This window comes from Bos javanicus, chromosome 24 (genome assembly GCF_032452875.1).
Source record: "Bos javanicus breed banteng chromosome 24, ARS-OSU_banteng_1.0, whole genome shotgun sequence".
Lineage (NCBI taxonomy): Eukaryota > Metazoa > Chordata > Mammalia > Artiodactyla > Bovidae > Bos > Bos javanicus.
In genome coordinates, this window is record NC_083891.1 from 43,517,073 (window position 1) to 43,542,924 (window position 25,852).

At 38.5% G+C, this 25,852-nt stretch overlaps 1 protein-coding gene across 4 annotated transcripts; it reads left to right on the top strand.

Annotated features, from left to right (window-relative positions):
• The first annotated feature begins 98 nt into the window (after positions 1 to 98).
• RNMT (RNA guanine-7 methyltransferase) lies at positions 99 to 25,134 on the top strand. Of its 4 annotated transcripts, XM_061400028.1 has the most exons (12): positions 102 to 180; positions 1,208 to 2,251; positions 5,621 to 6,078; positions 8,180 to 8,315; positions 11,109 to 11,234; positions 14,514 to 14,629; positions 15,680 to 15,861; positions 16,341 to 16,505; positions 19,381 to 19,498; positions 20,506 to 20,607; positions 21,695 to 21,728; positions 24,806 to 25,134. In XM_061400028.1, exons 3-12 carry the CDS (start codon positions 5,662 to 5,664, stop codon positions 24,841 to 24,843), a joined length of 1,434 nt encoding a protein of 477 aa, XP_061256012.1. In that variant the 5' UTR covers positions 102 to 180; positions 1,208 to 2,251; positions 5,621 to 5,661; the 3' UTR covers positions 24,844 to 25,134. The 4 variants fall into 4 exon arrangements, with proteins under 4 accessions (XP_061256009.1, XP_061256012.1, XP_061256011.1 ...); XM_061400025.1 differs by lacking the exon at positions 1,208 to 2,251 and having other exon boundaries at positions 99 to 180; XM_061400027.1 differs by lacking the exon at positions 1,208 to 2,251 and having other exon boundaries at positions 112 to 176.
• Positions 25,135 to 25,852: the final 718 nt, after the last annotated feature.

Sequence of the window (25,852 nt, forward strand, 5' to 3'; positions counted from 1 at the left end):
CCACGCCGTCCCTCCAACCAGGCTCTTGCTTCCCTTCGAGCCGTCGCCCTCCGCACGCCGCGCGCGGCACGCCGGGACTCGGGATTCCGGGCCAAGCGACCCGCGCTCTCCGGAAGTGGCGTCATAGCGCGCGCGTGGCGTGGCGCCGCTTCCGCAAACAGAGTCGCGGATGGCTGGTAGGTAAGTGTGGGGTCGCAGCGCTGGGCTACGTCTTTGTGTGTAGCGGTGGCCGCCGGGGTGGAAGGGGCATTCCAACCACTGGCTGTGCCACTTCGGCGGCTGCTGACGCCCCTCTGCTTGGACCCAGCCCGGGTTCGAGAGGTCCGAGAGCCGCTTCAGGCCCGGCCGTCTGCCGGAGCGGCCGGCCGCCTGCCCTGCGTGGTGGGCCGGAACCTGAGCCGTGCGGTGCTGGGGCGGCTCGGTGCGTCCTCGAGTCCGAGGACACCATCGGCCCACCTGTGGGTCCGGCGTAGCGCTCACCTGCTTGAGCTCCAGCCCTTAGCCCGGTGGAGGGCTCACACCTGAACCTCGGGTGTGACTGCTGCGCAGATCACCGAGAGGCAAGTTTGGTCGTTTATGCGCCTTCTTGTACCTGTCGACTCAGTCCTTCCCTGAGGGTTCCCGAGAGGCAAACCTTTTGTGTCGGGACCTAACTCATTACTCAGCTTGGACTCTCACAGTCTTATCCATCTGTTGGGTCGTTTGGAAATCTGTGTCGCTTATTCTGATCGAATTGTCTGTGGAACGTTTCGTTGGTGGAAATGTCACAGATAAATATAAATTAACTTTTATTCTCAATAGTGAGTTTAGATACTACATTTCCAGAGAGAATTAATTATAGCCAGGGAAAAGTTACATCGTTTTATTTGAAATTAAAGCCAGTTTTATTTCCTTATTAGGAAAATGATTACTAGATAATCATTTTAAACAGTTATTTAGAAAATTACGTTTCTGGGTAATTTTTTTCCTCTTTGATTCAATTCTTGTTTTGTCACTTACTAATATCTTGTTACCTCAAACCTTGGACAATGAAAGTTAATAGCCCTTGAAACCCTTCCTGATTTAGAGTCTCTTGTTTTTACCCATTCCATTAAACAAATTTATTTCTTATTCTGTTGGAACACTTCGTAACTTTCAGGTTCTGAATTTGCGGAATCTCACTAATTTTCCGACTTTTGCTTTTTCTTCTCTGGTTTGAATAATACAGCCCAACATTTTAAGTCGTGTATCAGTTGTAAACTTCTTGAAGACTGGCCTTCCCTGGTGGCTCAGTGGTAAAGAATTCGCTTGCCAACGCAGGAGACATGAGTTCCATCCCTGATCTGGGAATATCCATCATGCCATGAAGTGGCTAAGCTCCTGTGCCACAACTTTTGAGACTGTACTCTGGAGCCAGGGAACCATAACTACTGAGCCCATGTGCCTCAGCTACTGAAGCCTGGGCACCCTGAAGCCTATGCTCCACAACAAGAGAAGCCACTGCAATGAGAAGCGGGTATACCACAACTAGAGAGTAGCCCCCACTCCCTGCGGAAAAAAAAAAGAAGCCTGGGGTGGGGGGGAATCAACTTCTTGAGGACTAATTCATACAGTCCCTTATTGAGCTTCTCTGTAGTACTTCACTGAACTTGTTGAGTGGCTTAATAAATTCTTGTCCATTTATTTTTTTACCCTCCCATTTCATCTGAAGCCTGAGAACATTTGAAAGAGACTAAACAGAGGCCTTACAAATAGCTGAAAAAAGAAGAGAAGCGAAAAGCAAAGGAGAAAAGGAAAGACGTGCTTAACTGAATACAGTGTCCAAACAATACTAAGGAGAGATAAGAAAACCTTCGTAAGTGAACAAAGAAATAGAGGAAGACAATAGAATAGGAAAGACTAGAGATCTCTTCAAGGAAATTAGAGATTCCAAGGGAACACTTCATGGAAAGATGGGCGCAATAAAGGACAGAAACAGTAAGGACCTAGGAGAGGCACCTAATTAAAAAGAAGTGGCAAGAATACACAGAACTGTACAAAAAAGGTTAATGACTCAGATAATCACAATAATATGGTTACTAACCTAGAGCCAGACATCCTGGAACATGAAGTCAAGTGGGCCTCAGGGAAGCATTACTAGGGGCAAAGCTAGTGGAGGTAATGGAATTCCAGCTGAGCTCTTTAAAATCCTAAAAGCTGATGCTGTTAAAGTGTTGCACTCAATATGTCAGCAAATTTGGAACACTCAGCAGTGGCCACAGGACTGAAAAAGGTCAGTTTTCATTCCAGTCCCAAAGAATGGCAATGTGAAAGAATGTTCAAAGTACTGCTCTGTTGCTACTCACATGCTAGCAAAGTAATACTCAAAATCCTTCAAGCTAGGCTTCAACAGTATGTGAACCGAGAACTTCCAGATGTACAAGCTGAATTGAAAAGGCAAAGGACCCAGAGATGAAATTGCCAGCATCCGTTGGATCATAGGAAAAAGCAAGAGAATTCCGGAAAAATACCTACTACTGCTTTATTGACTAGGCTGAAGCCTTTGACTGTGAGGATCAAAACAAACTGTGAGAAATTCTTAAAGAGATGGGAATACCAGGCCACCTTACCTGTCTTCCGAGAAACCTGTGTGCAGGTCAAGAAGCAACAATTAGAACCAGATATGAACAATGGACTGGTTCAAAATTGGAAAATTAGTATGTCAAGGCTGTATATCGTCACCCTAATTTAACTTCTGTGCAGTGTACATAAGGCAAAATGCCAGACTAGATGACTCACAAGCTGGAATCAAGATTGCCAGGAGAAATATCAACAACCTCAGATATGCAGATGATACCCTGCTAATGGCAGAAAGGAAAGAGGAGCTAAAGAGCCTCTTAATGAAGGTGAAAGAGGAGAATGAAATCTGGCTTAAAACTCAACATTAAGAAAACCAAGATCATGGCATCTGGTCCCGTCACTTCATGGCAAATGAGGAAAAAATGGAAACAGTGACACACTTTATTTTCTTGGGCCCCAAAATCATTGCAGACGGTGTCTGCAGCTATGAAATTAAAAGACACTTGCTCCTTGGAAGAAAAGCTATAACAAACCTAGACAGAATATTAAAAAGCAGAGACATCACTCTGCTGACAAAGGTCCGTCTAGTCAAAGCTATGGTTTTTCCAGTAGTCATGTATAGATGTGAGAGCTGGACCATAAAGAAGGCTGAGTGGCGAAGAATTGATGCTTTCGAACTGTGGTGCTGCAGAAGACCCTGTAGAGTTCCTTGGACAGCAAGGAGATCAAACCAGTCAATCCTAAAGGAAATCAACCCTGAATATTCATTAAAAGGACTGACGCTAAAGCTCTGATACTTTGACCACCTAATGTGAAGAGCCCACTCATTGGAAAAGACCCTGATGCTGGGAAAGATGCAGGAGGAGAAGGGAATGACAGAGAATGAGATGGTTGGATGGCATCATCTACTCAATGAACATGAGTTTGAACTCTGGAAGATGGTGAAGGATAGGGAAGCCTGTCCATGGGGTCGCAGAGTTGGACATGACTTAGTGACTGAACAACAACAATGGTCATTAAGTAGCAGGCTGGGTCTTGAAACATCTTTCTACTTTCTTCACTCTGTACCTGATTCTGACATCCGTTGCAAACTAAGGATTTTACTAGTCCCATGCTGTTCCTGCTCTTGGTTTTCAGTGTCCCTAGGCCAAAAGAAATACCTAACAGTTTCCCTAAGTGGTTTAGTCCAAACAATTTAAGTGTGTCCTAACAACTTTATTTTAAAAAATAAATATACAGATTGAAAGGAATAGTTTCTAGTTCTTAAGTTCAGTCGCTCAGTCGTGTCCCAACTCTTTGCGACCCCATGAATTGCAGCATGCCAGGCCTCCCTGTCCATCACCAACTCCCAGAGATCACTCAGACTCACGTCCATCAAGTCGGTGATGCCATCCAGCCATCTCATCCTCTGTCGTCCCCGTCGCCTCCTGCCCTCAATCCCTCCCAGCATCAGAGTCTTTTCCAACGAGTCAACTCTTCGCATGAGGTGGCCAAAGTATTGGAGTTTCAGCTTTAGCATCATTCCTTCCAAAGAGCACCCAGGACTGATCTCCTTTAAAATGGACAGGTTGGATCTCCTTGCAGTCCAAGGTGCTCTCAAGAGTCTTCTCCAACACCACAGTTCAAAAGCATCAATTCTTCGACACTCAGCCTTCTTCACAGTCCAACTGTCACATCCATACATGACCACTGGAAAAACCATAGCCTTGACTAGACAGACCTTTGTTGGCAAAGTAATGTCTCTGCTTTTGAATATGCTATCTAGGTTGGTCATAACTTTCCTTCCAGGGAGTAAGCGTCTTTTAATTTCGTGACTGCAGTCACCATCTGCAGTGATTTTGGAGCCCAAAAAAATAAAGTCTGCCACTGTTTCCACTGTTGCCCCATCTATTTGCCATGAAGTGATGGGACCAGATGCCATGATCTTAGTTTTCTGGATGTTGAGCTTTAAGCCAACTTTTTCACTCTCCACTTTCACTTTCATCAAGAGACTTTAGTTCCTCTTCACTTTCTGCCATAAGGGTGGTGTCATCTGCATGTCTGAGGTTATTGATATTTCTCCCAGCAGTCTTGATTCCAGCTTGTGCTTCTTCCAGCCCAGCGTTTCTCATAATGTACTCTGCATGTAAGTTAAATAAGCAGGGTGACAGTATACAGCCCTGACGTACTCCTTTTCCTATTTGGAACCAGTCTGTTGTTCCATGTCCAGTTCTAACTGTTGCTTCCTGACCTGCATACAGGTTTCTCAAGAGGCAGATCAGGTGGTCTGGTATTCCTATCTCTTTCAGAATTTTCCACAGTTTATTGTGATCCACACAGTCAAAGGCTTTGGCATAGTCAATAAAGCAGAAATAGATGTTTTTCTGGAACTCTTGTTTTTCTCACGATCCAGTGGATATTGGTAATTTGATCTCTGGTTCTTCTGTCTTTTAGTTCTTAGTTGCCACAAGTGCATAGTAATGGAATGTTACTATGCACAACAACATCTGTTGAGTACTAGACTTCTCAAGCCTTGAGATGAGATCTGACACCAACTGCACTTCTTGTTTTACATTTATTTTCTGTGGTACCACCAAAGTCTTAGCTTCACAAGGTTCTGTTGTCAATTAAAGAAAAATATAATGCAAGCTACTCAGTTAAAACTGAGCTCTACTTGATGGTGTATCTGTGATATCTTCCAGGTGTCAGATATCAATAAGTTTTCATTAAACTTTAAAATACCCTGCTGTGCACATATGCATTTGTTACAGTGTCCAGCACACATTTTGGGAGCCAAGGCTGTAGAGTAAGGGTCAGGACAGAAATGGAACTAACTTCATTTACTGTGACGACTTTTGTCAGTTTTAATGTCAGTGGTGACTTTTATGGATTAGATTGTGGAAGTATATGGGGATTATAATTAGTACTTCATTAGCATTTTTAGAAATTCATGTGCAATATGTATCAGTATTGTTTTCAGTATTCTCTAATAAGTTTTAAAAAATTCTTGATCACTGAAATTAAATGGCCAACTTCTGATTTAAATTGCTTTTAAAGTCTCAGCATTATGTTTACAAGTAATATCAAATTTTTACCATTTCAGTATCAGTTCATGAAGTTTGACCATCATTTAAGTAATCAAAAATGGAAAATTCTGCAAAAGCAGAAGAACATGAAAAAATCTTTCATAAAGAAGTGAAAACATCATTAGATTCAGAAACAGAGTCATCATTCATTATTAATGAAAATACAGCCTTTCCTGAGACTGGTCTTTCTGCAGAGGCTCCTACTTGTGGGCAAGTAAACACACCAAAAAAGAGAAAAATGGAGTTTGAGGAGGATCTTGTAAAGGAAAGTTCTAGCTGTGGGGAAGACACTCCACCCAAAAAAAGAAAACTTGATGCTGAAATTGCCCCAGAGGAAAAAGGTTCTGGTGATGATGAAGGCATTTCAAGGAGAAGAAGAATAGAAACTGATGGTTTTCCAAAAGATGAACCTGCTGGAGATGGCACTCAGAAAAGGAGAAAAATAGAACTTGAAGATGTTCCTGAAAAGCAAAAGGTATTTTGAATGCATTTTTTAAAATGCATAATGGAATATGTCAGATTGAAATGTGGAGCAGTTATGAAATACCTTTTTTTAAAAACATAATTTTAATAAGGGTTCTGTTTTTTTAACTTTATTTTATATTGAAGTATTGTTGATTTGCAATATTGTGTTAGTTTCAGGTATACAACAGCATGATTTAGTTATACATATATCCATTCTTTTGCAGATACTTTTCCCATATAGGTTATTGCAGAATATTGAGTGGAGTTCCCTGTATAGCAGGGAACTTGCAAAGTCCTTGTTGATTGACTATTTTATATATAGTAGTGTGTATATGTTAATCCCAAAGTCCTAATTTACCACTTTCCCCTGCCTTTCCCCTTTGGTAACCATAAGTTTGTTTTCAAAGTCTATGAGTTTGTGTCTGTGTTGTAAATGAGTTCAGTTGTATCATTTTTTTAGATTCCACCTGTAAGTGATGTTATATGTTTGTCTTTCTCTGATTTCTCTTAGTATAATAATCTCTAGCTCCATCCACATTACTGCAGATGGCATTATTTCAGTCTTTTTGTGGCTGCATAATATTCCATTGTGTACATCTTCTTTATCCATTCATTTGTCAGTAGACATTTAGGTTGCTTCCCCATCTTTACTATTGTAAAGAGTGCTGCAGTGAACAATGGAGATCATGTATCTTTTCAAATTCTGGTTTTCTTCTCATACATGCCCAGGAGTGGAATTGCTGGATCATATACGAGTTCTATTTTTAGTTTTTTAAGGAACCTCCATACTGTTCTCCATAGGGGTTGTACCAGTTTACATTCCCACCAGCAGTGTACAGGGTTCCCTTTTCTCCACACCCTCTCAGGCATTTATATTTGTAGACTTTTTGATAATGGCCATTTTGACCTGTGTGAGGTGATACCTCATTGTAGTTTTGATTTTCATTTCTCTTTTATTTAGATAAAACTTCTGCTAATGAGATAATTTTAATCTTACTTGGAAATCTTGACTAAACACTTGAAAAGGAGTTTTTATAGTTTGCTTTTTTCTTAGTGTTTTTAAAAAGACATCAGTGTAAGTTTCAAGTGATTTACCTTTTTTCCTTTTTAATTAGGTGTTTATCTCTTTTTTGTGTTTGAGATTATCTCTTAAAATGATAAATTTCTAGATGATACCCACTTTTACATTTCTTTCTTAATGTAATTCCTTAAACTATGTTATTTCCGCTTCTTATGTGAGGGTAGTTACTTGAAGCCTGATATCTAACAAGAGTATTGTAAAGCAAGGGATAGCAAATCATTTTCATCTGGGAATACTATTTTGTGATGGGACCTGAAGTGGAGTCTGCATTATGCAATGAATGAGTAAAATTCTGTTATCACTCCTCAGGAAGAAAGTGGCAGATAAGCCAGGTGTTTGTCATTGGTGAATTGCAAACCTTTTTAATAGAGAGAAGCTTGTATTGTAAACATAGTTTTCAAATTTTTACTAGCAGTGGAACCCTTTTTTCAAGGGAAAATCTTCAACCTTTTACCTATTTTACATACCAGGTGAAACACTTTGGTTGAGCAGAAAGTGGGGGAATCTGAGGCCCTTTACTTATCTGGCATTTTTGTAGAATGCTTAAGGTCTTAGAGAGTACAAATTGAAATTTGAGTTAGGTTAGTAGCAAATAATAGAAATCATTGACACCAAACATAGACTGTTGTGTTCTCATCTTTTTGTGAATATTAGCTCATGTAATGCCCACAATAATTTTATAATAATATAGTTAGTATATTATTTCCATTTTATTTTCTTGTAGGAACTTCATTCACTACTGACATTTACTGAACTGAATAAATCAGAACTCTGGAAATATACTGGTTTTATTAACACATTAACACCAAAATTCTATAGATGAAAATTTCTTAGGAGATGTTTTTAAAAATAGGGAGCAGGGGAAAATCTTTCATGTGATTATAATTAGTGGGATTTCTGAGATTCTACTACAGCTTCGTGAAGTATACCAATCTCAGTAGTATTTTATCCATATATAGGCCAGATGCTCTTTTAGACTTGTTTATTTCATGTTCAGCTTCTTAATTTTGTGCCATTCTTCTGTTTTCAGAACTTGGAAGAAGGACACAGCTCAGCAGTGGCTGCTCACTACAATGAACTCCAGGAAGTTGGTTTGGAGAAGCGTAGCCAAAGCAGAATTTTTTACCTAAGAAATTTTAATAATTGGATGAAAAGTGTCCTCATTGGTATGTTTGTTTTTTGATTTACAGTTTTGAATTTTTAATTTCAGCTTATGTTTCCTTTTTTTCTCCCTAAGTGGTTAATCATATACAAAGTGACTAGGTCTTTAGTTACTGTTCATTTAATCATCAAACCTTGGCTTTATAAAACCGGAGCCAAAACTGAAATTAGGCCTTTGAGATAAATTATTTTCTTTTTTTTTTTTTTGGTTAATTATTTTCATATTTACTAATGGCTGACTACATAGATATTAATATGGAGTTATTTAGGTTTTCAGAAGGCAGTGTGCTTTTATATTTAGAATTAAGGTTACCTAGTGCATTGGAGAAGGAAATGGCAACCCAGTCCAGTGTTTTTGCCTGGAGAATCCCAGGGACAGGGGAGCCTGGTGGGCTGCCGTCCATGGGGTCGCACAGAGTCGGACACGACTAAAGCGACTTAGCAGCAGCAGTGCTATTAAATAATCTGTTTTACTCTAGTAGTTTTGGAGCAATCTTATATTATTGAATGAAACATTTGGGTTCCATTAAGTTAAGAAAATGGGCAGTGGCATGATTTTTTTAATCTCTGGGCCTTTAATGAGTTGGTAAAGGTCATCATTTGTATTGATTGTCCATTGAACTTGTTCTTTTCTTCTGGGGAAAAATAAAGTTTACTTTGAGGATTGATGGAGAAATTCAGCTTTTTGAACATCATTTTTGTCTATGAAAACTCATTTTTGAATTTAAAATGGAAGTCAGTGGAGGAAATTTAATTCTGAAAATATTTATTGCTTTCTTTATCAAATATATTAGTCAGCCACTTACCTGAGATTAGAGAATTTATAAAAGCCAGTAAATGTTGAAGTTTTTCACAAAAAGTTTATTTAGTTTTGGTTTCTGTTTTGTTTTTTTAAAAAGCCAGCCTCAGAAAAAGTGAGAATGCTTTCATAGTTAAACTAAAAAAACTAATGTGCCATATATGACTACTTTCTATCGTTTTGACAATATTTTAGTAATTTTAAAAAATAAATTATCCATCCTGAAAAGTGTTAGGAATGGGAACTAGACTCATTTCAGATACATTTTAATATTTTTCTTTCTCACTTTTGTTTTTAATATTTATGTTTTATTACAAAAACAAGGCTTATTTGATTCTGCTACTTGTCATCTAGGATAAATGAATAAACTTTAAAAAAAGGGTTTTTTAGGGTTACTATTATGGCATTTTAAAATCTATACTCATAAAATAATCTTTGGACCCTATTGCTAATTTCTCAATTTTTTTCTTCCTTTCTTCATCATCCTTAGTAATGTAGATGACTTATCATTGAATATTTTTCCTTAGTCACTTATTCATGTATTTATTCATTGAATAAATATTTTTAAGTTCAGTCGTATTTTTCACATTGTTAATTGTATTATTTTTATAAACAGGAAAATAGGTAGTTTTTATTATAAAAACACTATGTCAGGCAAAAATGTCAGGCAAAAACATATCTCTCAGCATATTCCTGATGGTGGTTTCTCCTTCAGCTGTTCCAGCAGCTCTCTTAACGGGTGCTTTGCTGTCTGCACCTGTCTTTCCTGTCTTGCTGTAATCGATGTGCTCTGTGCCAGATTCCTTTGCTGTCTTTTTTTGTGTGTGTCTTCTCAACACCCATTCTTTGCCATTCATTTTCTCTTCCTTGCTGTTTATAGCTAGTGATAGTTGAGTGTGATGCTTGAATGTGATAAAGGTAACTTGAATAATGTTTCATGAAGATTTCCCCTCTCATTAATCTTATTTTGTGGAAATAAAGAGGTTTTATCACTCATGCTGCTTTTTACTCTTTGCATATTATACTGTTTTTTAAAGATTTATAGCAGAAAGTTAAATATTGAACACTTGTACATCTGTTGAAATCAGTTTAAAATCCTATGAACGGTGAAAGCAGAAGTATTTATACTGAATATTCTAGCAGTCAAAATATTACATAGGAAATAAAAAGCATTAAGCTCAGAATGATAAAGGTAGAATAGATCTAGGATTCAGTATTTTATCCAGTGTTAGAATTGCTGAATATTTCATTGTCTAAGAATATTAATATGCCTTTAACCGATATTTGAACCATTTGGCTATTGATGTAGGGAGCCTACTAATACCATCCATTAATTATTAATGTGATTTGGTAGATTGAGATAAAAGATTCCATTTGTACTTCAGAGTTTTAAGAATTCTGATGACAGTAAAGAGGTTTATATAGTTTTTTGACTAGTTCTTGTGTTTCTTTTGGAGGTAAGCCTTGAATCTTTTATCAAAACCAAGCTCTTATGATCCCATAATTATTTTCATCTTATTAAGTGTATAAAAAGCCAAACACTTAGCTTTGGAAAGAGAACTACAACAAATTATGAATTAATTTTTCTCTTATCAGGAACAAGTGTTGAGTATTCTTGTATTAATTAGAATTTAAAATGTTTGCTATTGACCTGCCAAGATCGTGCAGCTTTTCTATACTGTTAAACTTCTGTTTAATCAAATAAAAGAAAATGTTTGCTATATAATGTTGAATCAAATTCTGAAAATAACCTTCAAAAACCTGTCTTAGTTTCTGAAATACCAGAGACATACTCTTTCTTTTTTAATGCTGAAGAAGAGTCAAGTTAATTAACTCTTAGTCAAATTTGAAATATTTCCCAAAAGTTATGAATTAATTACATAAATGAATATGTTTATATTACACGTCATGCAGAAGTTACTAGATTATTAAGGATAACAGTTTATGCTTTAGTAAAAATGGAGAAGAGCATTTATTATAACTTATTTTTCTCTTTTAGGGGAATTTTTAGAAAAGGTGAGACAGAAAAAGAAACGTAATATCACTGTTTTGGACCTAGGATGTGGTAAAGGTGGAGATTTGCTCAAGTGGAAAAAAGGAAGAATTGACAAGCTAGTTTGTACTGGTAAGAGAGATAATGACATGGGAAGGAATGCTTTGTGGTCAGCCAGGTAAATGGAAATAAGAAAGATATATTATGGGCATAATACTGAAATACTGTACCACAAGATGTCTGGGAGCTGCTCATGAGACAGGTGTTTTTTAAATGAGGATTGAGAATTCACTGATGGTGTTAAGACCACAAATGATTGAAGTCATGTCAGACTCCATGTTTGAAGCACAAACTTGGAAAGGCTTTCACTGGTCACAGATAGGACAGCTTCACGAATTAAAAAAAACAGTAATTATAGTGGATTGAAACACATGAAGTAAGGGAAAAATCTCATTGTTCAGACTTGGAGGGAGCAAGGAAACTTACTCATTACTCTGTAATGTATAAACAAAGGTAGAGGGTATTTATCTTTTCTAACCCTATATGAACCATATTTCAGCATAACCAAATGGTATTGAAAAATCACAATGAATAAATTTTTCCACCCTTGATGAAATAATGGCTCTAGTTGCAGTCATTAAAAGATGCTGAAGCTATTAGGAGAAAAGTTGAAAGGAACTTAACTGGATTAATCAAGCACCTGAACCTCCCAGTCATTCTTAACCCAGAAGAGGGGCAGGCAGACAACATGTTCCTTCCTGTCTGAGGAGTCATGGAAGCGCACAGCACTGCCTGTGGAGTCATGTTGCCTAAATCGGCACTTCTCACAGTTTCTGGTTTATGACCTCAGTTCAGTTCAGTTCAGTCCAGTCGCGTCCGACTCTATGCAGATGACAGCACCCTTATGTCAGAAAGTGAAGAGGAACTAAAAAGCCTCTTGATGAAAGTAAAAGAGGAGAGTGAAAAAGTTGGCTTAAAGCTCAACATTCAGAAAACGAAGATCATGGCATCTGGTCCCATCACTTCATGGCAAATAGATGGGGAAACAGTGGAAACAGTGGCAGACTTTATTTTTGGGGGCTCCAAAATCACTGCAGATGGTAAGTGCAGCCATGAAATTAAGAGATGGTTACTCCTTGGAAGGAAAGTTATGACCAACCTAGATAGCATATTCAAAAGCAGAGACATTACTTTGCCAACAAAGGTCTGTCTAGTCAAGGCTATGGTTTTTCCAGTGGTCATGTATGGATGTGAAAGTTGGACTGTGAAGAAAGCTGAGCACTGAAGAATTGATGCTTTTGAACTGTGGTGTTAGAGAAGACTCTTGAGAAGAGTCCCTTGGACTGCAAGGAGATCCAACCAGTCCATTCTAAAGGAGATCAGTCCTGGATGTTCTTTGGAAGGACTGATGCTAAAGCTGAAACTCCAATACTTTGGCCACCTGATGCAAAGAGTTGACTCATTGGAAAAGACTGATGCTGGGAGGGATTGAGGGCAGGAGAAGGGGACGACAGAGGATGAGAGGCTGGATGGCATCACTGACTCGATGGACATAAGTTTGGGTGAACTCCAGGAGTTGGTGTGCTGCAATTCATGGGGTCAGTACACTCTTAAAAATGATTAAGGACCCCGGGAAGCTTTTGTGTATGTAGTTACATCTATTGATTATGGAAATTAAAACTGACAATTTAAAAAATAGCTTTAATTTATTACAAGTAAAATTTAGTGAGAAGACTAGCATTTTAAAAGTATTTTTGCAGATTCTTAAGTCTGTAATAATAAAAGACAGCTGAATTTGCACCCCTGTTTCTGCATCAGTATGTTGTGATATGTTATTTGATGAGCAGTGAAATGGAATTATTTGATGTGAAACTCCATTAAATCTATCTTGCACTTTGCCCTGTGAGATTTTGTTCACTAAAATTATGCAAATCTTCTAAACGTTGGCATCAAGAAATCACATTGGTTTAATATCACCATAATCAGAAAAGTCTTTAGTATTGGGACAATGCCCAGCCCATCGTGATAGAAACAGTTTTTTCGGAGTTGTAGTTTTCACTTGAAAGCTCAGGTTTATCATTGGTAACAAATACCATCTGTAGTTCTCACCTTTTTCATTTTGAAGAAAAGATGTGCCAGATTACCAGGTCTGAATAACCAGTTTGTCTATCTGTTGTTCTTCAAGTGAAAACAATTTTTGTATAAAAAATTGGCCAGTACAGCTCACAGTCAGTCACACCAGTCCTATTCAGATAGACTTCCTTATATAACAGAAATGTTTTGAAGATTTTATAAAATTAATGTTTACTGCTTTATCAAGGACATTCCTAAATGAAATTGGCTTCCCTCCTTCCCCTTTTTTTCTTTCTGAGCTGGTTTATAGCAGTGAAAAATATATCAAGAATTACCAGTATCATTGGTGCTCCTACCTGATATTCATGACACAGTATCAACTGTTATTTCTTTGTGTTAGTCACTCAGTCATGTCTGACTCTGCAACTCCATGGATTGTAGCCCATCAGGCCCCTCTGTTCATGGAATTCTCCAGACAAGAATATGGGAGTGGGTAGCTCTTCTCTTCTCCAGGGGATCTTCCTGACCCAGGGATTGAATCTGGGTCTCCTGCATTGCCGCCAGATTCTTTACCACTGAGCCACCAGGCAAGTCCTTAGACTGCAAGGAGATCAAACCAGTGAATCCTAAAGGAAATCAACCCTGAATATTCATTGGAAGGACTGATGCTGAAGCTGAAGCTCCAACACTTTGGCCACCTGATGCAAAGAACTGACTCATTGGAAAGACCCTGATGCTGGGAAAGATTGAGGGCAAGAGGAGAAGGGGGCGACAGAGGATGAGATGGTTGGGTGGCATCATCAACTTTATGGACGTGAGTTTGAATAAACTCCAGGAGTTGGTGATGGACAGGGAAGCCTGGTGTGCTGCAGTCCATGGGGTCGCAAAAAGTCAGACACGACTGAGGGACTGAACAACAACATCCACTGGTGCTTCTGTACCTGCAGTGCAAGTCTCAACACTGGGAAAAAACAAATAACATTTTATTAAGAAAATATAAAAGCTGAGTGTACAGAGTTAGGTTTTATAATTCAAATTGGAATCTAAACTTTCTGCTTTAAACTTTGAATAAGCATTTAAAAATCATGATAGAATTTCTCTGTTGTCAGTACTTATTGAGAAAGTGTTTAATTCATTCTGAAAAATATGGGTCATTTGCCTTGGTACAGAAGACTTTATTCTCCCTTGTTTTGAAGGAAATAGAACCTTTTTGCTTTTCTAAGGCTAGATTCCTTGCTAGAGTTTAACAGTTGAGATGAAATCTAGATTGTGCCATTTTTGTGTTTCTGATGTAATGTGGGCCTCTCTTGACATCATTGATGCCCTTTCCCCCTCCAGATATCGCTGATGTTTCTGTCAGACAGTGTCAGCAGCGGTATGAGGACATGAAAAACCGTTGTCGTGATAATGAGTATATTTTCAGTGCTGAGTTTATAACTGCTGATTGTTCAAAGGTATGTGTTTTTTTAGAAGTATGTCTTTATATTTTTAGTTTGAATAAGTGATTTGTTTTAAAAATCAGCTCATTTTAAAAAAATGTGCTTTGAAACATTAAAAATCTTAAGGTATGGCATTTTTAATTTCAGCTAGAAATTCCATTAATGATACATTTCCTTAAATGACCCACCAAATACTTCTGGTAATTTTTAGCTTTTAATACTTTTACTTTGGAAATCGTTTGTTGCTTTTCTGTTTGGACACTTTTTTCTATTATTTTGGAATAGATCTGCACTTAGGTTTTGTTTACTTTGTAATTTCTTTGACCGGCTTCCCAACATATCACAGTCTGGTGACACCTGTTTCCGAATCTCTTTGACAGCTGAAGTTCAAGACTATAGAGGCATTTGAAATGCTGAAAATCTCCCCCTTAACCTTTATCTCTCTTTTCTGACTTGTTAGCTCGTTAAATTATTATAGATACCTTTAACTACATGTTTTGTTTGCAGTTGTGAAGGTGGAAAGGAGTGGTAGTATACTGCTAGAAAGTTAGAAACCTTTAAAAAACATTTTGCATTTTTCAAAATTTCCCAGGGACTCTCTGGCAGTCTAGTGATTAGTATTTGGCACTTTCACTGCTGTAGCCCAGGTTCAATCCCTGATTGGGGAATTAAGAGCCTGTTAGCTGCATAGCACAGCCTAAAAAATAAAAAATGTCTCAAAGGCTGGCTTTGTGTTTTTCATAAACCCAAGTATATAGGTCAACATCATTTTACTTTTTTTTCCAGTAAAGCCAATTAAAGAATCAGTTCCTTTAAATGTCATATGTTTGATGTATTTTTAGTATGATTCCAGAATCTCTAGTTTTTAATATTACTATGAAAGTGGGAATCAAATTATATTGAACCAGAAAGAACATTTTTATTATGATCCTTAAGATGCATAATGATAGAGGATAGGTTGGTTGGAGGGCATGTCAACTTTTATTTTAAGGATCCTAATATTAGAAATTCACTAATTATGTTGCAGCCAATTTCAAAATCTTGACCCATTATAATTTATTTCAGGAACTCCTGACTGATAAGTTTCGTGACCGAGAAATGTGCTTTGACATCTGCAGTTGTCAGTTTGTCTGCCATTACTCATTCGAGTCCTATGAGCAAGCTGACGTCATGCTCAGAAATGCGTGTGAGAGACTGAGCCCTGGAGGCTATTTTATTGGTACCACCCCCAATAGCTTTGAATTGATGTAAGTACTTTCATATATTGTGGTTTATAAAATATTGAAAATTAAGCTTATCTTAGAGCAGCAGATATTTATCAGAAATAGAGTTTATAGAAGGGCTGAGTGCTTTGATAATGTATTTGTATAGATAATCTGGCTTTAAGTTAAAAAGTCAGACTTACAGATGAACCTTTAAAACATCTTTGTGTGTTAGTTGGGGACTGATGTTGCATTGAGCCAAAAAGCCAGAGGTGGTATTGCTAGATAAACTCCAGATCAGATGACACTTAACCAGCTGTCATGATAATGAAGCCTATTTCTAGCATAATTTTGTTAGTGAGATTGTTAATGATATTTTAGCATATTGCTTCTTAAAAGAGGCCCAGACCCACTTCACAGCTATCAATTGCATCATGTGTGTTCCCCCCCATATTAAATCTGATCAAAATAAATTTGACCTAATAATAGATTTGATTTTTTTGGGGGGGGCGTGTAACTTACAGAAGACGCCTTGAAGCTTCAGAAACAGAATCATTTGGAAATGAAATATATACTGTGAAATTTCAGAAGAAAGGAGATTATCCTTTATTTGGCTGCAAATATGACTTCAACTTGGAAGGTGTTGTGGATGTCCCTGAATTCTTGGTCTACTTTCCATTGTTAAATGAGTAAGAATGTCATTAATCTGTTACAATTCTCTTTTGGGGGCTTCCCAGATGGGTCTAGTGGTAAAGAACTCACCTGCCAGTGCAGGAGACATTAAAGATGAGGGTTTGATCGCTGGGTCAGGAAGATACCCTGGAGGAGGGCATGGTAACCCACTCCAGTGTTCTTGCTTGGAGAATCCCATGGACAGAGGAGCCTGGCAGACTACAGTCCACAGAGTCACAAAGAGTCAGACACGACTGAAGAGACTTAGCACATAGCACATTGTCTTTTTGCATAAGAATGAAGGTAAAGGGGGGAAAATCAGTATTTCTATTGGTCTCTTATTTTAAGTGGGATCTTAAGAAGTATAGCCTGAATAATGACAAAACTAAGACTCAACGGTTGGTGCCATAGGTCACTTACAGCCTTACTCATTTAGTTTCTTTTATTCCTGAAACTATTTTATCCTGTAAGCAAGAAAAGGGAGCCTGTTGCCTACAACTTGTGGCATGAAATAACTGACAACTAGAAATAGCAAAGATTTGTTTTTAAGTAACTACTGGTACTTGGGTAACTAAAATTAGTCCTCCCAAAGTAGGGATCCTCCTTTTGACGGGAATAGGTATATTAAAAGTTGTTTTATATTTCACTATAGCTTATGAAATTGTGACTCATGGCAGTGGTGATAGTAAAATCCTGATTCAGGAATGTATTCATGAGCCTGAATTCTTAGGAGTCCTGGCAAACCATAACCTCAGGGAAAGCTGAGGTTTCAAGCTTTATCAGGTAGGGCTCCAAGGCCTAATGAGATACCTTGGTCTTGGGGGTTTCCCTGAGAGGAAGTGTGGAAGAGTCCAGTTAAATGTGGGCCATGTCACAGCTGACCAAAGTATATTTCCTTCTTTTTATTTTTTCTTCTTTTTAAAACAAAGCCTTCATTAACTGAGGAAAAGGTTGAGCTTTATTTTTTTACTTATTTTTAGATGGTGATTATTTATTTGAATTGTGTCTCAGTCAGCTTGTAAATTTATGGATGTAGGATTTTCAGGAGTTCTACAGTGTATAAAACTTTTATATAAAATAAAAATAAAGAAAATAAGAAAATGAAGTAGCATGTGATTAAACATGGAAAATACTATACACAATTTATAAATCTGAAAGTTAAAAAATTTATATCAGATTTTCCTTATAATTAGCAAACTTTGGGTAAATGTTATGCTTGAAGAAATTAAATGTTTTTAGTATGTTATTTTATATGTTTGTTATGTTAGCTTGGTGCTTTTGGTTGATGGTGATTTGAGTATACCCCAAAAGATAAAGAATGAAACGAAAGTTTTTTTTTTTTTAATGGCTAAGCACACATCAGCAATCTTTTCTGCTTGTATTGCTAATGATGATAAACATATCAAGTAATAAATTGTCACTTTAATTTTCAAATTTTTATAAATTGTTTATCGAGATAGGTATTTGTTCGGAGAGACAATCTGAAAATGCATAGGGATCCAAGCCACCTTTGCTGTCTTGTTAATTAGCTTTCATATGCAGACCTATTCAAATCGGTCAGATTGAGTCTCTGTTCTTTGTAATTATGATATTTGTAGATGTAAAGCTCAGTTTCCCTCGTAAAGGCTTATTTTGGGTATTTTTTGATAGAAAATGAACTGCCTGGAATAGAAGAGGCTTTATATTGACCTGTGTTATCTTCCCAAGGGGCCTGATGCAAGTGGCAGGGACTCCTGCCATCCACTCGGCTCTTACCTGCAAAGCTGAGTGGCCCTCCGATGTTCCCTTCACTCTGTCCCCTCATCTGTCACATCAAGGGTCCCCTTTCAGGGTTTGTCCTGTTCCTCCTCTCATCTTTTATCTGTTGCCTGAAATCATCCTCAGGTTCCCTTTTGTTGTCTACAGATGCGCAGTAATCTGCTTCGGCAGTTGCACTGGGAAAGATATTACACAGAGCAAAGGGAGACCTAATGTAATTAGGACTTGAGGAAGCCACCTGGGAGAAAGTGACATCTAAGTCAATATCTAAAGGGTGTCTAGTTGGCCAGTTTTGCCTTAAGTGTGCTGGGGAGCCAACGAGGGTTTTAAAAGGACATGACCTGTGCACTTTTGAAGCTTCATCTGACTGCATTTGGAATATTGGTTGAGGGAGGGTAAGAATAAAAGCAGGGAAACAAGCAAATGAAGTGGTGCCACATTGAATGGTGATGGTGATAGAGCAGCCTGGTGGCCAGTGTCGGGATTGGAAGTGGGCTTGTTCCAAGTATGTTTTGCAGGTTAATGGAGAGGATGCAGTGGCGTGCTGAACACTGGGCACAGGGATGGGTGGCAAGGAGAATTAGATGGTTTACTGAAATAGCAAAGACTGGCAGGAGAACAGGCTGGTGGGATTCAGCCCTGCAGGCCTGGGATCGTCCTGGTGGAGATTTCTAGGGAGCATGGAGTGAATGTGACAAAAGCCAGTACTGAGCTGCCACCACTGCTGGCAAGCTGTGTACATCGGGGAGTGACATCGAGCAAGGATCTGGGCCACTTTCTTCAGAACCATGACATCTGGAACTTGGGAAAAGAGACCTGTAAAAACCTGTGAAGACGCAGTTCAAGATGTAGGATAAAAACTAATAGTTTGTCTTGCCAGGGAATCCAGAAGATGAAAGGGAATATTTTCGTTTCACTTCCTGGCCTGTTTGTTAGGTTACTGGAGTTCCCTGTGACCCAGGGAGATCTAACTGCATGTTTTTTTCAGGTCACTAGGGTGTTGCCCTTCACTTATTTTGCATGGTCCTCTTGTGAATTTGTAAGGTTTTTAGTTAAGCCCAGAAGATGTTACTGTTGTGTAAAGAATTATAAATATTTTGGAAGCCTTTTCATGAAAGAATCTTTTTTGGACAGAATGGCGAAGAAGTACAATATGAAATTAGTCTACAAAAAAACATTTCTGGAATTCTATGAGGAAAAGATTAAGAACAATGAAAATAAAATGCTGTTAAAACGAATGCAGGCCCTGGAGGTGAGTATTTAGAAATTGTGTAAAAATCCCAGTTGTTGCAGACTTGTTTGGTTGTTTCTGAGATTCCTTTCAAGGCCATGGACACACTCAGTATTTACATAAATTGCACAGGTAACTGGTGCCAATGCTAGACTGTTCAGCACCTAGGACAGAGCTTTAACATGGGCTGTCAGGACTGTCGGCATTTGGGGCTGCTCTGTATCTGAAGCATGAATTTTTACACTACAGAAATAAGCAAATTTATTTCTCATTGGCAAAAATGTGTTGATTTTAATGGTTCCAGAATGGTTTTTTGATTAATAATGATGTGTTTGAGCCTAGTTATAATGATTTAAAATTCACGGTCTGAAACTGCAATTACGTTTGCACCAACCTAATACTTAAAATGGATTAAAAATAATGCTTGAATTAATTTGAATATCAGATATTTGGTCACCATATCTTTAAAAATACAGCATTTTTTTGAGGCCCTTCATATTCTGTGTAATTGTGGAGATGATCTGTATTGGAGGCTGGATGTTTTCCTTCTCTTCCGAAACTCCCGAGGTTCTTTTGACTGAATTTTATTTGTATTATTTCCAGTTGCTGTTTGTACTTCCGTGGCGGTTAAGTCACTGTAACATTCAGATGAATGTTTAACTCTTGTGTTGATAACTTCCTTCAGGTTTGAGTTGTGGCAGAAAAAACCTTTGCCCGGGAGTCACGGAGATACAGCAGGTGTTTGCTGCCAAGGGGTCTTGGCGGCAATTCAGCACACTGTTCAGTCCCTCTGTGACACTCTGTAATTGTAGATACTCCAGCCATGCTCATTGTTAACCACAGCAGCTTCTTTGTTCAGAGAGGATTCCCTTCACTCCTTTTTTTTAATATTTCAAAAGTATGTGTAGTTTTTATTTCTGAAGTAATACTTAAAGATTATTGTCTCATTTCAGTGATTTAGGGTATTTCATTCTGAATTGTAAATTTCAATGTAACGACTCAACTAGGAATTTCCCTTGATTCCTTAGCCATATCCTGCAAACGAGAATTCCAGACTTGCCTCTGAGAAGGTTGGTGACTATGAACATGCAGCGAAGTACATGAAGAACAGTCAAGTGAAGCTACCTTTGGTAAGGTTTCATTCTTTAACAAGTCTTACAGGAAAATGGAAACTTAAATTATTTCACTGGTTTACAATACTTGGGTTCACTGACTTATAAATCAGGTACACTTTAGCCTATTTCTCCTAAGTTATGACTTTTTATAATTGTAGAATACAGAATAAAATGCACTTTAATGCTGAGAAATGTAGTGCTGTATTTGAGAAAGTGGGATGGGAGGAATGTTCTTGGCCTGGCTTGAGAGTTTTCTTGCTGTATCATTGTATCTTAGCCTGGACACTACTGACTAGCAGTGTTCCGTAGATATAATTCAGGGGCTTATGAACTTAGATGAGGGAAGATGACATCTTCACAGACTTCTGTGTGGAAGTTCACATTTTCCTTAATTATGAATGCTCCACAACCATAGTGGTATTACTAGTTGTAGCTGTGACTTTGTTATCAATAGAACTTATAGATATTTGTGTAACACATTTTTGCTGACATCTTATAGTATTGATGTTTATTTATCACTTCTTCAACATTTATCACTTCTTATTTCCTTAGTTATCAGGCTTGTCACTGTATCTTATTACTTAGTGTCTTTGCAAAATAGCAAGTATGTTACTAAATGCAGTTTAGTTCCTTTGTATGATAGATATTTTGTGATTTCCTTTGTAAAAACACAAAAGTCTTATTCCCTCCTGCAGTATTATTTGATGTTTCAAGATAGGCCTTTTTTCTGCCAAGTTGAAAATGTAAGCTCAGTACTTTTTCCAGTTACAAATGAATACACTTTTATGCAGATTCACCCTTTGATTGAGAATCAGTGGTTTAGAGAATTGGCAGGAGCACAAAAGTGATGAGAAGATGGCATTAAAAGTTAATCTCATTGACTTATTTTATATTCAGATCACGGTAATATTAACAGTGAATTGTATGTATATTTATAGTGAAGTTAGAGTTTTAGAGCACCAAAACTAATACAATATTGTAAAGTTTAAAAATAAAATAAAATTTAAAAAATAAATAAATAAATAAAATAAAAAGAAAAATAAGTATATGTGTGCTTCTATATTCAATCTGAAATTTTCTTTCTTATTTTTTTTAATTTTAGGGGACCTTAAGTAAATCAGAATGGGAAGCTACAAGTGAGTATATTGTCAGTGTAGATTTACTGACATTTGCAAAGATTGCTTCAAACTGATTGTTAAAATTGGAAGACTTTAGAAATTCTTCTGACACAGATTGTGAGGGGATGATTGTGTTCACACAAAATTCCTATAAATGTCTAGTTCCCCTTGTCTTACAAGGCTGTTCAGTGCCAAAAGAAAGCATATGCAGGGTGTTCCTTAACGTAAACTTTGAGCGTTCTTAAATATTTCCCTTGTCTGCTCGTTACTACAAAGCCATCTGTATCTTACATCTTTACCTCACATTTCTGTTGGGAATTTTGGATTATGGACCACTTCCTTGTGTTTCACTTGGTTGTGGCCTCTCTGATGTTAACAGTGAAGGTTTAGTAAATGCTAAAATGTTCAGTTAGGCAGCACTGAGCAGGATGTCTTGGAGGATGTGTGGTTGGGAACGGCCATGATGTGGAGGCGTTCTGAAGTGAGGCATGCGTGTCTGGCTGAGCAGTCAGAGGCCTGGCCAGTTCTCAAGGTCCCAGAGCCTCCCTGCCAGGGTGATGGTGGTGCCCCATATGGTCACCCTGAGGACTTACAAGGTAGTTTCCATTCTTCGCTTAAATATTTGTTGATTATATTGAAGAGAAAATCAGAGGTATTCAGAGATGAACACTTTGAATATTGAGTTACATAAAGATTTATGAAAGGGCTTTGGGGGATACAAAAAATAAATACTACCTCTCTGCCTCGCAGTGGAAGAAACATAAATAAGTGACTTCTAGGCAAATTGTTCTACACGTTGAAGTTCCTGTAATGGGGAAAACAGATGAAGGAGCACTCAGTGAAAACTAGAGAAATTGGAAAATAATAACAGATGGTGTTATGGAATGTTTAGCCTGGGCCTGGTCGCTGTTGGAAGCTTTCATGTGTTATGCCTCATTCTGTCCTCACAGCTTCATGAGCAGACTACTGTTAATCATGCCTCTTTTTCACAGATAAGAAATCAGGCAGACAGCTTGGCTAAGGTCAGAGAGCTAACCCAGGTGCTTCACACTCGTAGCCTTCGCCTCACAGAAGCCCACGTGAAAGGAGGAGGAGTCTTAGGACTAGCTGAATGGAAAGAGAGGAAAAGGGAAGACAAGGGCTAACACTTTGAGCTTGTTTGTCTCAGAATATTGTTTCCTTTAGTAGAAATGGGATTGGAAGATATTAGAGACGTCATCTGTGATGAATGTGGGAATGTGTGCAGAAACCGACACATTTCTTTGGCTTCCTTGGAGTGCAGATACACAGCTGCCTTAGCTGTCCTGTCAGTGCCAAAGGGCGGTACAGCAGGATAACCTTGGGCAGAGGTCATGGTGGTGGTGCTGGCTGCAGATCAGGACAGTTTTTTTATACTAAATGTGGACATTAGTGATACTGTGCAGGTGAATTAGATGCCTCCAGACACTTGAAGAAGGGGGTTAGAGATGAGAAGAGCAATAGGAAAGGATCAGTGGCCACAGGGCAGCCAGGATCATCGTGTCAGGGCCGTCTGCTCTGTGACGAGTTAACACTTTTATAATCTAGAGGGCTTTGTGGGTTGTGCCACAGTCTGAGAAGCTGTATTTTAAACTCCTATTGGTCTAATCATGAGCTTGTATTTCCAGAGCTTGCTGCTCCTCTAGAAGATGCTTTAAATGTGTTGCTGACAAATCAGAAGTGGTTCAAGTTTTGTTTGTTTAAATCCTAATTGAAATGCTGGCACAGAAGGCATTTTATATATAATTAGTGAGACTTCCAGAATTTTTGAGTTAGAAAAGAGAGAAGGTTACTCATTGCTGATCTGAAATCGAGCATTAGTTTTCAGTGACCCTACATCAGAGCAGCTCAGGACAGCCAGGTTACCTGCAGTAGGTGCAGAAGTATTTGGGGTGGGTTTGGCAGGGTTGGTTGTAGACAGAGTACTTGGAATGCAGGGCAAGCTCTGATGCCGAACTGTCCTGAGCCTTAGTACTTGCTCATGAGAGCTTTAGGTTGCTCCACTATCTGACCCTCAAGAGGAATTTACAGTGTTGATGATCACTCTGCCTGTTTTCTGCCCGACTGTCTGCTCTGCTGCCAGCCATCTTTCATTACTCCTAAAAGACTTGGGAGGTAGTAGATGAGGAGTAAAGAACAGCATGATCAGAGAGGTGTTGGGGAGACTGCCTTCATGCTTCTGTGCAGACTGGATTGAGGGACAGAGAGCTCGAGGATTGGGAGGCCCTTACATGATCTACCATCCTTCGTCTGTCCCCTGTCCCACAGTTGACCCAAGGGGCAAGGCTTCCTTGTCACATGGCTTCTTATCTTGACTTGCTGCTTGAATGTCCTAGTGAACATCCTGAACATGCTTGTGATATCGAGACTTTGTCATCTCTGTTGTTTTCATAACTATAACGTCTGTCGATATCTCAAAAGAAGATACGTTTGCACCTCAGTGATTCAGGATGAGGAGCTGCGGGTGCATTTGGATGTTTGAGTGAACACACGTGGAGCAGGAGGCCCAGTTTCAGGGAGCATGCCTTTGAGGCTGGGTGTGTCTCTGCTGGGGTTGTGAGTCCTCAGGTAGCCTTGGCCCACTTTTCTTATCATGCCCTTAGCATTACAGCTGGATAATTGGATGAACTTCAACATGCACGTTGTATTCCTTTACAGTTTTTTTTAGGGTTCACCCACCCACAAGTAGCAAACTTAAGAGTACCCTGCACTCACAGTAGTGTAGTTATTCCAGTTAAAATAATTAAATCATAAAGTTTCCAGTTTTCATTTTCTTTGCTTCTATGCTTTTTTCCCCTCAACCTGTCAGTAGAGATTTTAGAGCTGTTGAGTTGGATTGCTCCATGGCTATGATGTCAGAGTATTACAGTAGGTGGATATTTGTTTTCAAGTAAATAGATACGATCCCATATCTACCTAAGTATGACTCACAATTATTGAAGAACTCTTAGAAATAAATAATGGAACTTTTCTTTCAAAAGCTGCTTGAGAATTTTCACCAAATTATGAATAAGACCAAGACTGTTGCCCTGAGGATATAAGAAACCAACCTCTAATTTTGTTTGTTTTCTTTTTAGGTATTTACTTGGTTTTTGCATTTGAGAAGCAGCAGTGAGCACGTCACACGTGCAGTGGCACCAGAGCTACTGTGTTCTGTCTTATACAGATTTGAACGGTCCACCTTCCTGAGATCTGACGCCCTTGTTAAATGTAACTATTCTCAGTGGGCTGGATGCTGCTGGAAACGTCAGTGTATAAATGGAACTTTTGCTGTCTGTGACAGATGAACTTTGTGTGTGTATATAAGAATGAGATGGGACCTTTGTCTTTAAAAATCTATTTTTAAGTAATGTTCTAAGAATTCCATTTGCCTCCACTCTGGTAGCTCATAAAAATTATGAAATGACGTGTTAAAGCCTGAGTTCTTTCACCAGTGCTCTGCTTCGTCCAGTGTTTATTTACAGTATTAAACGTATTGCAGTTGTAGAATTGGTGGGAGTGTACTAATTCACAGGGATGTGTGCTCATTTCCGAAGTTTTGTTAAGTGTTTTTCAGGGTTAAAATAATTGCTCTCTGTACAACTGAATGTCAGTGTTCAATATAAGTTTAAAACTAAAATTTACATGGTGATAAAAGTTAATTAACTTTTAACTTAGCATTCTAGCCAGTTATTAAATTTCATTTTAAATAGCAACTAGTTCATTTGCTAACATGATTGAGTTCTAGAACTGGACAAAACATTTCAGATTCCAGCATAAAATTGTTTTGCATTTGGGGGTCTTTCTCATAGGAGTTCCCAATGATAGCAGTTAATGTTTCTAGTTATCAAGGATGTAATTCATTTCTTTACTGAACCAAAATGCTGTGGGTATTTTTCTCAAGATTTAGTGGCCGTCTCCCATGTGAACCTGTTTGGACATTTCCCTCAGATTTATATAAGGTGGGGGATGGGGGGCAGGGGCAAGGATCTACTGGGATGGAGGCGTGGGGCTGGGCCAGTGGGCATTGTGTGGCTGTGAAGGGAGCTGACAGAGAGGCTTGAGGGATCCTTCTGATGGAGGTCTGGGCCACGGCACGGTGTGCTGTTGATCCGTTCCCCTCTTTGGCCCAGAAAGAACCAGTA

Excerpts from the sequence above, each read along its gene's own strand:
- RNMT (XM_061400025.1), top strand. The coding sequence starts at position 5,662 with ATGGAAAATTCTGCAAAAGCAGAAGAACATGAAAAAATCTTTCATAAA. Across the intron at positions 6,079-8,179 it reads ATGTTCCTGAAAAGCAAAAG|AACTTGGAAGAAGGACACAG; the intron begins GTATTTTGAATG and ends TTCTGTTTTCAG. Across the intron at positions 16,506-19,380 it reads TACTTTCCATTGTTAAATGA|AATGGCGAAGAAGTACAATA; the intron begins GTAAGAATGTCA and ends TTTTTTGGACAG.